Raw genomic sequence first — 15,304 nt, 5'->3', positions numbered from 1 at the left:
CAGAGACTCACAGCATTTCTCCCCATTAACAGTTTATTTTGCCTGCCACACTGTTAGTTCTTGATATTTTTTAATAGAATATATTTTGTGTTCTTCTCTTCCTATAAGCCCCCCCCCCCCCCCCCTTATAGCAAAGAACCACAGTTTCACTTCTATACATTTGCCTTTGTTTTAGATAAAACTAATGCAATAAAGGACATCATTCTAGCAAAATGTGTATTTATTAAACTTGCTTGTATTAAAAATAACACTGCACAATAAGAAAAAGTAGTGCAAAATAAAATAACTTAAAATATAATGACTTATAAAGTGCTACCTGTGTTTAAAATACTATATTAATGTATATAATTAAGTACGCATTGAAGTATAAGGCAAATTAACTGCAACTTCCCTTTCAAATCGTTTGTAAACAGTCACGTAAAATATTCTTGCTTTGTTGCTTCCCGTAGCTCTCCTATTGGTTGTTGACATTGTTCACGTCACTATTCGCGTGAACCAAGTCTTAAGACTTATGATAATATTAAACACGGTTGATTTTATCTGAACGTCAGTACGAGAAAAAGACTAAAACTTTCAATCCTAACCACTTTATGCTGAACGATCGAGATGACTCAACTCTAGCAAGACTCACATGTTTTATCACGACTCTCAAAATTTGTCTGCAACAGTGAAATCACTTGAAAATTGTTATGCTGACCTTACACCTAGCGATTTTCAAGCGATTTCACTGTTGCAGACACATTTTCCAGAGTCGATACAGGTTTTTCTCCTTTTTGCATCTTCTTTGAAAAGTGGCAACACAGTGGCCTCAAAACATGGTTTAGTGGAAGGATACAAAAGTTCTATCATCATGCTGTGGGGCTGAGCGACCAGTGCAGGTACTGGGAATATTGTTAAAGTTGAGGGTCGCATGGATTCCAGTCAATATCAGCAGATTCTTCAGAACAATATGCAGAACAATACTGAGAGCTGTATGTATACTTCATACTGTCCTACAGTACTGTACTGATTTCTAGACAGTAATGGAACTAGAGATGTAGCTGCAGTGGAACAAGTTTCTAAGCCTTAACCAGCCAAAACAAGCTCAAGAGAAGTAATGTCATAAAACACTGTGCCACAGTCAGTGTCCCTGGGTAGTGTAGTCACAACATCACAGTGTGTGCAGCCATTATGCCACTCTTGATCCCTAAAACACTGTTCCCATCATCCACCTTCCAAAACACCTCACACCATGCCCATTCCCATCACCAGGGGAAGCGATCACAGCTGACCTGTTTTTTTGACACATAGGTCAATTCCACTGATTTTTACTTAAGAAAAAGTGTTTTTACGGAATTGTGTTTCATATGCTGGTCAATGATCACCAACCCCACCAATACGTACCCCTCCTCCTCTATATATATATATATATATATATATATATATATTAGGGGTGTCACGATTTCGATATTTTATCGAAATCTATGAAAATTAAGTCATGGGCTCGAGCATCGAAGTCAAAAAGATGATCGACGATCCCTCCCGCTAAGCTACACAAGCACACGCGCGCTACGCAAATGGCGCAGCACGCTACGCAAATAGCGCAGCCCACGCCGCGGACATTGGACTGCTGAAAGAGCAGAACTTTCTCCAGAGAATGTGAACATTCTCATCTTCTTAAAGAAAAACTTGAAAATATATAAATAACAGTTGTTTTGTCTAGCCTCAAATATGTTCATAGTTTTGGTACCTTAAGGAGCATCTTTCTCTCAGATAAAGTTAATAATATATCTTTGTCAAAGAAAAAAAACTTGTCATTCTCAGGGGCCGAGTCTTATTTTTCATGTTTCATGTTCAGTTTGTTAAGGCTCTTATTGTTCTTTTATTTTGTACATGACTGTTCCTGTTTTTTTTTATTATTTATTTTGTTATGTTGCACATTGCTGTTTTAACAGTGCACACTGCTGCTACCAAAAAATCCACTAGATGGCATTACATATATATATCTTAATTAAATTATTTAAATGTGACCATTAGTGCCTAGTGTGGTGTATTACAGATCACTTGTATCACTTTGCATCACTTATATCAAGCCCACCTTTTGAAATAAGATATTGTAAATTTGATAAATCAAACCAATGACTGACTAATCTAAAACTGGCATAGGACTCTCTGCTGTAAAAAAAAAAAGAAAAAAGAAAATCGAGAATCGAATCGAAAAAAAAAATTTAATCGAGGATTTTGGGAATCGTGACACCCCTAATATATATATATATATATATATATATATATATATATATACATATAAATATATGGTGTAAAAAAACTGTTCATTTTATTGGTGTTTCTGGCATGAGAAATTGGGTCGAAGCGAACTCAAAAGTTTGTAATGGATTATGTTTTTGCCTTCTGTTGATCTGTATCCTTGTGTTTGCACTGCTACTAAATGTGACCTAGGATTTGAGAAAGGGGCTATACAAAGTACAGTTTCTATTCTTTTATTGTAAATAATTTAATTTCAGTCATCATCGTCATCGTCGTCGTCGTCATCATCGTCATCATCGCCATCATCATCATCATCATCATCATCATCATCATCATCGTCATCGTCGTCATCATCATCATCATCATCATCTTCATCGCTGCCATCATCGTCGTCATCTTCATCATCGTCATCGGCTTCATCGTTGTCGTCATCATGTTCGTCATCAGCAGCATCTTCACTATCATTATCTCCATCAGGGTCAATTTCCCCCTCCAGAACGTCCATCAGCCAGTCCTCCAGCTCAGCAGGTGTTGGCATATCATCATGGTCATCCATCTCCAGCCATATACTATCGGCCTGAAATCAGAAGATTAAAGAACAGTTAATGCTTAATTCTTTAGCTCTTATTCTGAGACATGAGCTAGCAAGTGGATGGTTGTGGGTTCAAATCCAAGGACTAGCCGGGTTCTCGTGGTTGTGCTCAGGGCTCTGATGCTGGAGCTCCGCTACCCCCAGATTATGAATCAATAATTCTCTTAATACTGTCCCTGTTAAAATAAACAGCATGGTCAGCTGAAGCTGTTCAATCTAGCTGACTAACCAGTTTAGCTCCTAAAAAATATTTTGTTTGTTGGGAGTTTGGCTTGGCTGCTTAATGCCTGGCTCATGTTACAGGATATTTTTGAGGCTGATTTGCTGTCTGCAACAATCATTACATTACATTACATTTGGCAGACACTTTTGTCCAAAGCGATTAAAAATAGTACAAAAGTACAAAAGTAATAGAAGTTAAAGGTAGAAACATTAGTTAAATTATGGGATAGAGGTGTAGAGAAGGGGAAGAAGGAAATGAGATTAGTAGTAGTTAGTTTGTTAGAGGTGTTAAGAGAGTAAGTGCTCTTTGAAGAGCTCTGTCTTCAGGAGTTTATTAAAGATAGTGAGAGATTCTCCTGATCTGGTAGTAGAAGGTAGTTAGTTAGAGGTGTTAGGAGAGTAGGTGCTATTTGAAGAGCTCTGTCTTCAGGAGTTTATTAAAGATAGTGAGAGATTCTCCTGATCTGGTAGTGGAAGGTAGTTAGTTAGAGGCGTTAGGAGAGTAGGTGCTATTTGAAGAGCTCTGTCTTCAGGAGTTTATTAAAGATAGTGAGAGATTCTCCTGATCTGGTAGTAGAAGGTAGTTAGTTAGAGGTGTTAGGAGAGTAAGAACTCTTTGAAGAGCTCTGTCTTCAGGAGTTTATTAAAGATAGTGAGAGATTCTCCTGATCTGGTAGTAGAAGGTTACTCAACATTTATTGATGGACTAACAAAAGACATACATAGATAAGCATGCTAACTGACCAGCATACCCATGCTAATCGACCAGCATGACTATAAAAAAATGCAAAAATTATAACTATCAATATACTTACATCCACAACGTCCACCACGCCAATTTTAGGTGACGACAGATCAATGTCAAAGGTCTTCTCCCAATAAGGGACAAGCTACAGGGGACAAGAACAGTTTTTTAAACTTTCTTTAAATCATTTAAAACATTTCAAAAATGTAATCTTTTGGTTGGACAGTGTTTTGGATTTTGGTGAATTAAGATGGATATGTTGCCTAATAATCTCACCAGAGGGAATTCATCAGGGTCAATCCAGATGATGCTGAGGTCTGGATTATGTGTGTTTTCCTCAGCGACCTCCTTTAGTATCTCCAAGAACTCAAATCCATCTGAAGGTGGAGCAGAAAAGATGGGATTTATCAATCTACTCATGCTTTAGTAGAGTACAGTAACACTGAGATAAATCACAGATCAGCACAGTGATTTATCAGTCTACTCATGCTTTAGTAGAGTACAGTAACACTGAGATAAATCACAGATCAACACAGTGATTTATCAGTCTACTCATGCTTTAGTAGAGTTCGGTAACACTGAGATAAATCACAGATCAGCACAGTGATTTATCAGTCTACTCATGCTTTAGTAGAGTTCAGTAAAACCGAAATAAATCACAGATCAGCACAGTGATTTATCAGTCTACTCATGCTTTAGTAGAGTTCAGTAAAACCGAGATAAATCACAGATCAGCACCGTGATTTATCAGTCTACTCATGCTTTAGTATAGTTCAGTAAAACCGAGATAAATCACAGATCAGCACAGTTATTTTATTAGTCTACTCCTGCTTTAGTAGAGTTCAGTAAAACAGAGATAAATGATGTTTTAATAAAGAGGTGTTTACTATATTTCTTTTTCCTTTATCCCAATCGAATTCCCAGTTCAAAACATACCTGGATCATCTTCCTCTGCAAATGCAATGATATGTTCTCCATCTAAGTCATCTTCCTGAAAAAAAAAAGATTTTCTCCTCATTTTTCTGTTATATGTTTCAGCCAAAGCCTGACTAGCTGCTAATATTTTTAGCACTAACCCCAAAAAACGTAAAGACAAGAATAGAAGCTTACCCATATCTCATACATGTTGTGTGGCTTCAGTTTCCGCAGGGTTGGTCTGAAATTAAGTTATAGCACTGATATTAATATATTTGTTGTTGGAAGACAAAGTTCAATGACGGTTGTCAGATAAGTGGCAAAATAGATTAAACAGTAAACAAATAAAATAATTAGATTAGATTTAGAATAGAAGTAATTTTTTTGATCGGGAGATAATTTTTTCGAATCCCGTTCATGTAGCTTGCCATCAGCTACTGGAGCCCTGAGAGAGCACAATTGGCCTTGCTCTCTCTGGGTGGGTAGATGGTGCTCTTTCCCCTCATCACTCCAAAGGGTGATGTCGATCAGCACAAGGCATCTGTGAGCTGATGTATCAGAACTGAGTCGCTGCGCTTTCCTCCGAGTGCGCTGTGGTGCTACTCGGCAATTCTGCATCAGCAGCAGCAGTTAAAAAATGTAGTGACTGACTTCACAGTTGTTGGGGGAGCCATGCGCTAGTCTTTACCCTCCTAGTGTTGCAGCATCACTAGTGATGGGGGAGTTGTATTGAGTGGGTTGAGTAATTGGCCGTGTACATTGGGGAAAAAATGGGATAAAAAGTTTAAATAAATAAATAAATAAATTGTTCATCAGGTGAAAGGGATGTTTGAATGGGCCAAATCAAATGATTTAATTATCCAACTTTGACTAGTTGTTCATACTTTGGGCAGACAAAAAGTATGAAATTAAACTCAAAAGTTTTATTAACATAAGGTTCACCTATTATTCTCCTCAATGAAGTTAACCAGGTCCTCTTCAGTGTAGGGTTTTCCAGGGATACTGAGTGGATTGTGTATGAAAGGCTCATAGAAGTCCACTTCGTTCATGTTCAGATGTAGATCTTTAGCAACCTGTATCAAAGATATTTCATAGGTAAGGTACATTGTGTATGCATTGTGATGTTTAAAAACTGCTAACTCAGTGATAAAAGGCCCACACCCAACACAACACACCCAAAATAACCCACCCAAACATTTTGTTCATGGAGTCTTCTGCAAATCTATGTATGACACTTCTGTAGGTTGTTGCTGATCTGTCAATTACAGATGTTTAGTTTTTCATTACAGCACATTACAGTATTTCTTTCATCAACTGCTGTGATGTTCCATGATCTACCTGTTCGACATCTGTTATTTAGTACACCAGTGATGACTTTCTTCTTTAGGACATTCCAAACAGTTGTTCTGGCTATGGACAATATTGGTTAAATGGCTTTAATTGATTTTCAATCTTCTCTCAGCTTCAAAGTTGCTTGGCTTTCATGTTGGTTAATCCTCCATAAATGCACAGGCAAAACCCAAATCTGACACTAAGCATAAAGTGATGTTTATTATTTGAATAATTAATGTATCAGGACACACCTGGGCAACAAAACACACCTGATAGCAGCGGCATGCACAGACATTTTGGGGGGCAAGTGCTCAGGGGGGAAAAAGGGCACTTTTTTTTTTATGTGTATGTTACCTGACTGGTGGGACACGGGGGAGAAGAAGCCTATCTGTTGCCGTGCGTGCTGTGCTGAAGACTCGCTGAACTGAACTGCTGCTGAACTGCTAGTGTGCCTTGCGTGTGACTGCGCGGGGTCACGTGACAGAGGAAGAGAGAGGTCGGGTGTGTGTGAGCTGATTTCAGGGCCTTCTGTTTTCACTCGTTTTTAATCGCTCAGGTTTTCAAAAGATCATTTCAAACCGGCCTCCGTAAAATCTTAACAATAAAAAAATATATTTATAAAAAAAAAAAAAAAAGTTTCAAAAGGGCACTTTGGTTGATAAAGGGCAGAGTTGGTGGTGCTTTAGCACCATCTGATGTCTATGTCTGCACGCCTCTGCCTAATAGTCATATGTTCCAATACTTTTTCTCAGAAGAAAAATGGGTGGGTTCAGACAGAAGTTTCCAAAATATGAGTTTATATTATGTTCAACTTGTATGTTACAGATGATAAAAAGCTTAAATGAATCCAGCTTAGACATTTAAGACATTTTTTTGATACATGCTTCTTCACTTAGGTGTATGTATGGTATATTTGTTTATTAGCTTTGATACACCTGATTGCAGCTGTTTATTATAGTTACCTTTGGGTTAAACGTCGCAAAGAACTTCACGTGAGGATGGAACTCCTCTGCTGCATCCTTAAACACACCATAGTCTAAAACAAAACCAGAACAAATATATTTTTTACTTACATTTCTCCGTTAGAAACATAGCGTATAGTTTTGGCTGTACAGGTACGTACGTTTAGACCTGACATGCTTAAAGTACCCGACTAGTTTAATGTCCTCTTCGAGACTATGAAAGCCCTTCAGCTCGTTGCTGTTATCAATCACCTCCACTGGATTATCAATCACCTGGAAAACAAAAAAAAAAACAGTTTGTTTTAAAAGAAACATTTATATTATATATTAAATAACTGGGATGGTTTAAGCAAATCCATGCAACATGCCCATGTCAAACATAACAATATGATACACTATGTACTTGTTTCTACACCCATTATCTATTTTGTTTCAGCTCTATTGATCATATAGGACACTGTGTAGTTCTATAAAATGTACAGACTAGAGGTGGGCGGATCGATCCAAATATCGATAATATCGATACCAACGCTGGTACTGGTATTGAGCAATACTCATGTAAAAAGATCGATAGTCAAGCTTTTTTCTGACTGATGTGCACACGGATTCATCAAGTCTACTGTCTGTAAGAGTAATGCTGTGCTGCGCCCCATTATGGGCCCAATAATCTTGTATAGAGAGAAAATTAAAACCCTTACAATTTGATGTGGTCTTGGTTAAACTTTGATTTATTTTTCCTTTATCTTTTTCATTATCTACTGCATTTCAAAAACTCTGTTTCGCCTGAAAGAGTATTTGATTAAACCGACAAAGCTGTCTTTGGACTGGTACTCATTTTTTGCTTATGTTGTCACACCAGATACAACACAAACCAAGTTCTCAATTGAATACATCTTTCAAAAGTCAGAGATTGAGGCTCTGTTGAATCTGTTGCTGCACAGTTTGTGTTGGTCATGCTCTAATCCTTCTTTATCAGTGGTCATAATGTTCTGCTTGACTGTTGTAATGTCAAATGACGGTAATAACTCTTTGAATATGTGATATATATTTATAAATATATAGGAGCATTTCTTTTTACACACATCATAGAGGAACTCCACCAGTGTGTCCGCCGTCAGCTCCCCATCATACTCAATGACTTCATCCTCTATAAAGATATAGATGCTGTCTGCCTCTTGCAGACCTGTGATGAGTAACAGAGAAAAATAAAATGTACAATCATGAAGAACAATATCAGCATCCCTGCACTACCTTCAGAAAATGCATCACTTTGTCTAAGAACATCATAATCTGTTTATGTGCCACAAAGAATAATGAACTATAGCTTCCCTCGCTAATGAGACCTTGTGTGAAGGATGAATGTAATGTATGAATATAAGGATGTTTATATGAGTATCTAATGTCTTTTTTACATTAATATTATGTAGGTGGTTGGACCTAGGGTTGTGCCTATTATTATGCTGGGAATAGACATCGGATGTGCTACAGTTGGCTACAATAATGTCTTATATCATTTCAGAAAATTACAAATAATATGTGTATCTGAAAGCCACTGGTGTGTGCATGAATTCTACCTAGCTTCTTGGCAACATCTCTGTTTTTTTTCGCATCAAGTAATGCAAATCCAACATCTTCAACAAGGTCCTCTAGAACCTGAGCAGCAAGCTGTGGAAAAAAACAGATCAGAATTAGTTCATTTTTAGGACTAGATCACAAGCTAAAATCTGTTAACAGTGGTCCTCAGAGCTTAATATACAACCAAATTCATCCTTTAACCCTTTAACCCTTTCCTGATCAAGAAAAGGAATATTTATTGCAATGTTTTTTTTTCTTGTTTAGAGCAATAATATGTATTTAGTTAATTAGTTAATGCAATTAGTTATTTTTATTATTTATGATTGTTTTTTATTATCCACCTCTATTTTTTCAAAAAATAAAAAAAAACATCTCCGAGTGAAGTAAAAAAAAAACATCAAAAGTGTTATGGTAAAACTGGCTCTCATCAGGACCGACCCAGGAAATGAGATCAAGCTTTACCTCTGTTGTAGAGGATAAGTTCATCAGAGTTACCAGCCTCAGAAACCTCAAGTTAACAGCACCCCAGATAAGAGCACCTAAATGCTTCTTTACAGAGTATTTTAGTTTGTTTAAGACTTTTAAGTTACTACATGATTCTGAATAACTTCAGTATTCATTTACAATGTAGCAAAAAAAACATTGAAGAGAAGGTGTGTCCAAACTTTTGACTGCTACTGTAAGTATAATATTATTTATTCTAAGAGTTGCAGTTAGACTGATTCATTGATTCACTCCACAGCAGCTTCTATTGTCTATAGGGCTGCATTTGTTGTTGAGGTTATGGTGAAGTTTTCTGAGCAGTCCTCCTGCTTCATTATTCCATATACTTTCATCATTACCTTCACTGTCTGTGATTAACAGTGTGAACTGTTTAACAGTGTTCCTGTGCTTGAGTGCTTCACCTTTGCTCCACTGTCCTCTGGCCAGTCCTCTGGCCAGAGCTGCTTTTGAGAGACTGGGGAGGATTCGCTTTTGGCCATTGGGAGGCTTTGTGCCATTTGGATACAGTTTGGAACTCTTGGTGTGAGTTTTGGCACTAAACTTCCTCATTTTTGCCGACTCCACCCTAAGCTCAAATTTGAAAAATGCTAAACAATGGGAGGGGTGGTTTGGGAGGGGCACTGAGTGATGTATGGGTTTAGAAGCAGGGCGGCAGGAGGGAAAGCTGATTGGCTGAGCTGACGCAGATGATTGGATGTCAGCAGGGGGGCGGTATTATTGTATTATTGATTGATTGATTAATCTGCATATTATCGCCTATAGCACAGATAAACCTGAGAGGAGCTGCAGAGGCAGAAATGACCACAATAAAAGCATTTTTTACTTTAGGAAAGTTTTATAAAAAAAATAAGCAGGACTGATATGTTTCATTACTTCAAAGGAACACATTTCAGCTATTAATTGAAAAAAAAAAGGTTTAGTGTTTAGTGGCTCTTTAATCCTAATAGAACTCAAATCATTATAGATAGCTTAATAGAATTTTGGAAGCTTAAGGACGTAGTTAGTGGAATTAATTTGATATCATCATGTACTTTAAAGATATTAAGATTTGTGTTAAATAAATACAATATATATAATCAATAAATTGGTATTTGGTATTGGTAATTTGGTATTTGATTGACCAGATAGTGAAAACTAATGGAACTATTTTTGGGGTGCAATTATCTACTCTGACATGAGCCATTAACCACCAGGGTACAGTGTGGTTTTTTTTATTCTAAGATAAAAAGAGGGACCCTTAAAATATATGTAAAAAAAATGCATTTTATGGCCACTGTAAAAATGGGTTAAACAACAGAAGAAGAAAAAGACCTAGTGCTGTGTTGAAATCAGTCTTCTATTTATATGCAGGTACATTACGTAGTAGTGAAGTCAAACAGATTACCCGAGTGATTCCTATATCTACTGTGACTGTAGATTAAGCCTTATATACAAACAGAAATAAAAGGAATCTGGGGGGAATCTGTTAGATTTATTCTGTTGTGGAATGCACCTGTACACAAATGAGGGCACAAATGTCAGATTCTGGCAGGGAGGTAGAATTTGGTACAACACCTGGAAAGGCAACCTGCCGAATGGGAAATATGGGTGGTTGGTGATGACAGGATGTAGAGAAATACTTTAATATGCTCAATAAACTGCAGTACGAAAATAATTGGACCAAATGTATACAATCTCAAATAACAAAAATCACTCCAAACACCGCACAGACTGGGCCCTGCTTCTGGCCCAAATGCTCGGCTCACATCCAGGACTATCCCAAGTCTTCAAATTGCCTTGGGGAATGTGATCTGAGAGGCCCCCTCCCAGCAACTGGTGCTTCTGGAAGTCATGGGCACTGGTCCAACTGGCCCAATCAGTAATCTATCCCTGCGCCTTGGTCAACTGTAAGCTGTTAACTATAAATCTGAAACGTAAAGTATTAATAACAACTCAGCTGCAGGACAGTGTGCCACACACACACTTACAGAATGGAACCAACTCAATGCAGAGTTTAATTCAAACAAGCATGATGATTAAATAAACATATGTCAAAAATTAGTTTTGTTCATCTGGATAGTCATTACACACTAAGAAAAATAAGTGCAATTAAAATATATATTGTTTATCAGTACAGTGATACAGAATACTGATTGTACTTTAGGCTGGTTAAATGGTACAAATCTCTTCTTCCTGCTGTTTGGAAAGACTTTGTACATCAGATGGAACACACCTGACCCTGTCAAGACCAATATTATACATTTAAAGGGAACAGTGATAAAAAGTGTACCTTTGAGTACAAATAAATACTTATATCATACCTGTTTTTTGGTGTGTTGAGTTTCCTACTACTAATATATAACATTTGACTTACTATCTCATAATAATGACTTAGTATCTCATAATTATGACTTACTATCTCATAATTATGAGATATCATATCATAATTATGAGATAGTAAGTCATAACTGAGATACAAAATCATTATAATACTATTGCATAATAATGACTTTGTGTCTCATGAGTATGACTTACTCTCATAATTATGAGGACCTCATACTTATTACTTACTATCTCATTATAATGACTTTGTATATCATAATTATGAGATACAAAGTCATTATAATACTATATCATAATAATTACTTTGTATCTCATACTTATGACGTATTCTCATAACAATGCACTAGTATCTTATTATGACTTAATTATGACTTACTATCTCATAACAATGACTTTGTGTTTCATAATTATGATTTAATATTTCATAATGACTGTATCTCATAATAATGACTTTGTATCTCTTAATTATGACTTACTATTTCATAATTGTGGCTTAGTATGTCATAATTACAATTTAGTGTCTTATAATTATGATTTAGTGTTTAGTTATTTAGTATTTAATTATTTTGACTTTTCTTGTAAATTTTTTTCCCTATTGAATTACCAGAGGACTCTTGGGCTTCCATATCAAGGTGCGCATAAAATCCTTGTGGAGATTTAGAGTGAAATGGACAGTGGAAGTGCAGGCTAATGTTTGCTAATTAGCTTAGCTAAAACTATACACATTTAACCAGTCCCAGTGTGGTGCACAATAAATAATACATTTAAAATGTATGAAAGTTTAAACATGTGTTTATCCTGACTGCAGTAACCTGTTAAACGTCACAGGTTTCAAAGTGCAGTATTATCTCAGTTTATCCTGTTTTTCTGTGTTAGCATTCCCTCAGTTCACTCACCTCCAGAGCCAGCTCCTCAATCTCAAACTGTTTCTTGGCCACTTTGCTGGGTCCGACGTGTTCGTGGTAGTACAGCACCATTAAATCATATTTCCTCATCACAGACTTATAATTCTTGATAGTGAGGACGTGAACACGCTCCTTTCCATCATATTCAGGAATGATCATGGCCTCGTGACCCCATGACATCTGTCCAAAAGACAACAGGAGCCCCAGGACAACCAATTTCCACTGCATTGTCAGATGTTTAACATTAATAATAAAAAGAAAAAAAGAAAAAGAAAAGTAAAATAAATACATAAATAAATAAATAAATATAGGCTTCTGCCACCCAGACCAGAGGCCTGTGCCCCCTCCTGAAATCCTCACAGACTGGCACCAGCTCTGAGAAAGCTGTGGTGCAGCATTGGATGTGTGTGTGTGTGTGTGTGTGTGTTTGTAAGGGGCATGCTTGTAGGGTAGGGTAAATGAGAGTTTAGTGTGTGTGTGTGTGTGTGTGTGTGTGAGAGCCTGGACTTGGTCCACTGAGTGACGCAGTGCTAGAATGTAGCATTAGATCATCCAGGGAAAGATGGAGATGTTCTTTACAATGCTTGACAGACGTGTTTAGCCACATACAGAACCAGTCAAAAGTTAAGATACACCTTAAATACAGTGCTTTTTTCATTATTTTAAAATGTTCTGCATTTTGAAGAAAAACACCTGGAATTATTCAGTAAACAAAAAAAACTCTATAATATTTATTTGGACCACCTTTAGCTTTGACTGCAGCACACATTCACTGTGGCATTGTTTTTATAATCTTCTGCAATGTCACAAGATTTATTTCAATCCAGTGTTGCATTCTTTTTTTTTTACCAAGATCTTGCAGCAGCATTGATGGTGGTAGAGTCTGACCACTGCACAAAGCAGCACTTCTCCATCCAGCACATCCCAAAGATTCTCAATGAGGTTAAGATCTGGACTCTGTGGTGAACTCTCTCTCAATCCATGTGCTCCCTGAACCCTGAACTCTTTCACAATTCCAGCTCCATGAATCCTGGCATTTTCATCTTGGCATATGGTTGTGCCATCAAAGAAGAAAAAATCCACTGATGGAATAACCTGGTCTATATTTAGTATTTTCAGGTAGAGTCAGCTGACCTCATTCTTTATGCACATACTGTTACTGAACCTAAACCTGCAGACCAACTGCAGCATCAACCAACCCCACATCATTTACGTACTTAAATCCAGTAGGCTTTTTTTTTTTTGGCCAGGCAGTGTATTTTACATTCCTTAAAGTAGCACCTTATGCTTAGATGACAGCTTTGTACATCTGAGCATTTTCTCAGTCAGCTTTAATAAGTAAATTCACCTGGAATAGCTTTATGTAAACAGCTGTGCTGAAACTGTCGAGTTAATTACTTAACATTTTATAATATTATTATGGCCAGAACTACTCAACTAAGTAAAGAAAAAAATGACTTGAAATGAAGAAATAAAGGTCAGTAAATCCAAAACATTTCAGGAATCTAAAATTATCCTCAACTGCAGTCACAAAGACCATCAAACATTATGATTAAACTGTCTCTCATCAGAACCAGTCCAGTAAAGAAAGAGAAAGAGTTACCTCTGCAATATAATGAAGTCCCCTGTCTGCCTTTAGGCCCGCTGCAACAGGACAGCCATACCCATCAATTGCCATGGGCCTCGAGATGGCCTGGGGTCCCAGACACCTACTGGTTATGAACTGAATGCAACGACAACAAACTATATGAGCGCCCCTTTAAATTCTGTGACAGTCATTGCAGGAAAGTACAACACTTATCAGAATCCCCCTCAAGGGGGCCCCACCCACTAGTTGCTGAACTGTTATTTATATATTTTTTATTAATATTTGTATCTTAATCTTGGTCACACTACAATCTAACATTTCAGTAAAGATGGTGATTAAAGTGTGTTTGGGAGATGGGTTGATGGTATGTAGTGGAGTACATATGGCTTTGGGCCCCCAAATGCCTTAAAACGACCCTGTCTACCTCTTATGTGAAGTTGTGTCCCAACACATGTCTCTCCAAATCATCACTGATTGGTGGAAACTTCACACTAGACCTCAAGCAGCTTGGACTGTGTCTCTCCACTCTTCCTCCAGACTCTGCTCCCTTGATTTACAAATGAAATAAAGTACAATTTATTGATGATCAGTGATGGTTTGGAGAGTCATGTCTGTCATCTGCTGGTGTTGATCCACTGTGTTTTATTATCAAGTCCAAAGTCAGTGCAGTTTTGTTTTCCCGCAAAATCTTACAGCACTTCATATCTTACAGCTTCCCTCTGCTACTGACAACTTTTATTGAGATGCAGATTTTATTTTCCAGCAGGACTGTACCAATTGGTCTTACATAATAATCTAATTTTCCAAGATACTGATTTCTGTAAGCCATAATCATAAACAATAAAGTAAATAAATGCCTAAAAAAGATCACTGTTTGTGTAATATATCTACATAATATGCAAGTTTCACATTTTGACTAAAATACTGAAATAAAAATAAACTTTTTAATGATATTCTAATTTTTTGAGATGCACAATTACATTTCAGATCTCCTGTTTGTGCTACTTTACATCTGGACTGTTAGCATAACTGCTATAGACATAGTTATAGATGAATACAACTTCATTAGTTGTATTCTTTGCATTTCAAATAATTCTCACCAGCTGTAATCCTGATATTATATATAATTTGTCAGCAGACCATAGAGGGAAGTGTTAACAGTGTGCATGAGATTAATTTACAAATTGAAAGTGGAGAGGTCAGCTTTTAATAAAGTTCTGAAACGTGATCTTAGAGTGAACTCCGTCATCTTTATATAGTGGCCTGTGAGGCTAATCCTTACTGAGATTGACAGGGGCAGAGGGGCTGCGCAGTGTGTGTGTGTGTGTGTGTGTTCATATTTAGGGGTGTTGGGTTGACTGATTTCTGGTTATGCAAACTTTACTTGCAGAAGTATGT

The 15,304-nt window shown here is 37.0% G+C and overlaps 1 protein-coding gene across 1 annotated transcript; it reads right to left on the bottom strand.

Moving 5' to 3' along the window:
• Positions 1–2,461: 2,461 nt before the first annotated feature.
• Positions 2,462–12,707, bottom strand: casq1a (calsequestrin 1a). Its single transcript, XM_022677902.2, has 11 exons — positions 12,310–12,707; positions 8,587–8,677; positions 8,095–8,195; positions 7,174–7,285; positions 7,013–7,086; positions 5,661–5,791; positions 4,914–4,959; positions 4,740–4,794; positions 4,080–4,180; positions 3,874–3,948; positions 2,462–2,821 (listed from the first exon to the last, which is right to left on the bottom strand). Exons 1-11 carry the CDS (start codon positions 12,607–12,609, stop codon positions 2,498–2,500), a joined length of 1,410 nt encoding a protein of 469 aa, XP_022533623.2. The 5' UTR covers positions 12,610–12,707; the 3' UTR covers positions 2,462–2,497.
• Positions 12,708–15,304: the final 2,597 nt, after the last annotated feature.

The sequence above is a fragment of the Astyanax mexicanus genome, chromosome 8 (assembly GCF_023375975.1).
Source record: "Astyanax mexicanus isolate ESR-SI-001 chromosome 8, AstMex3_surface, whole genome shotgun sequence".
Classification (NCBI taxonomy): domain Eukaryota; kingdom Metazoa; phylum Chordata; class Actinopteri; order Characiformes; family Acestrorhamphidae; genus Astyanax; species Astyanax mexicanus.
The sequence above is the reverse complement of the archived record's forward strand: the minus strand, read 5'-3'. Positions and strand labels throughout refer to the sequence as shown.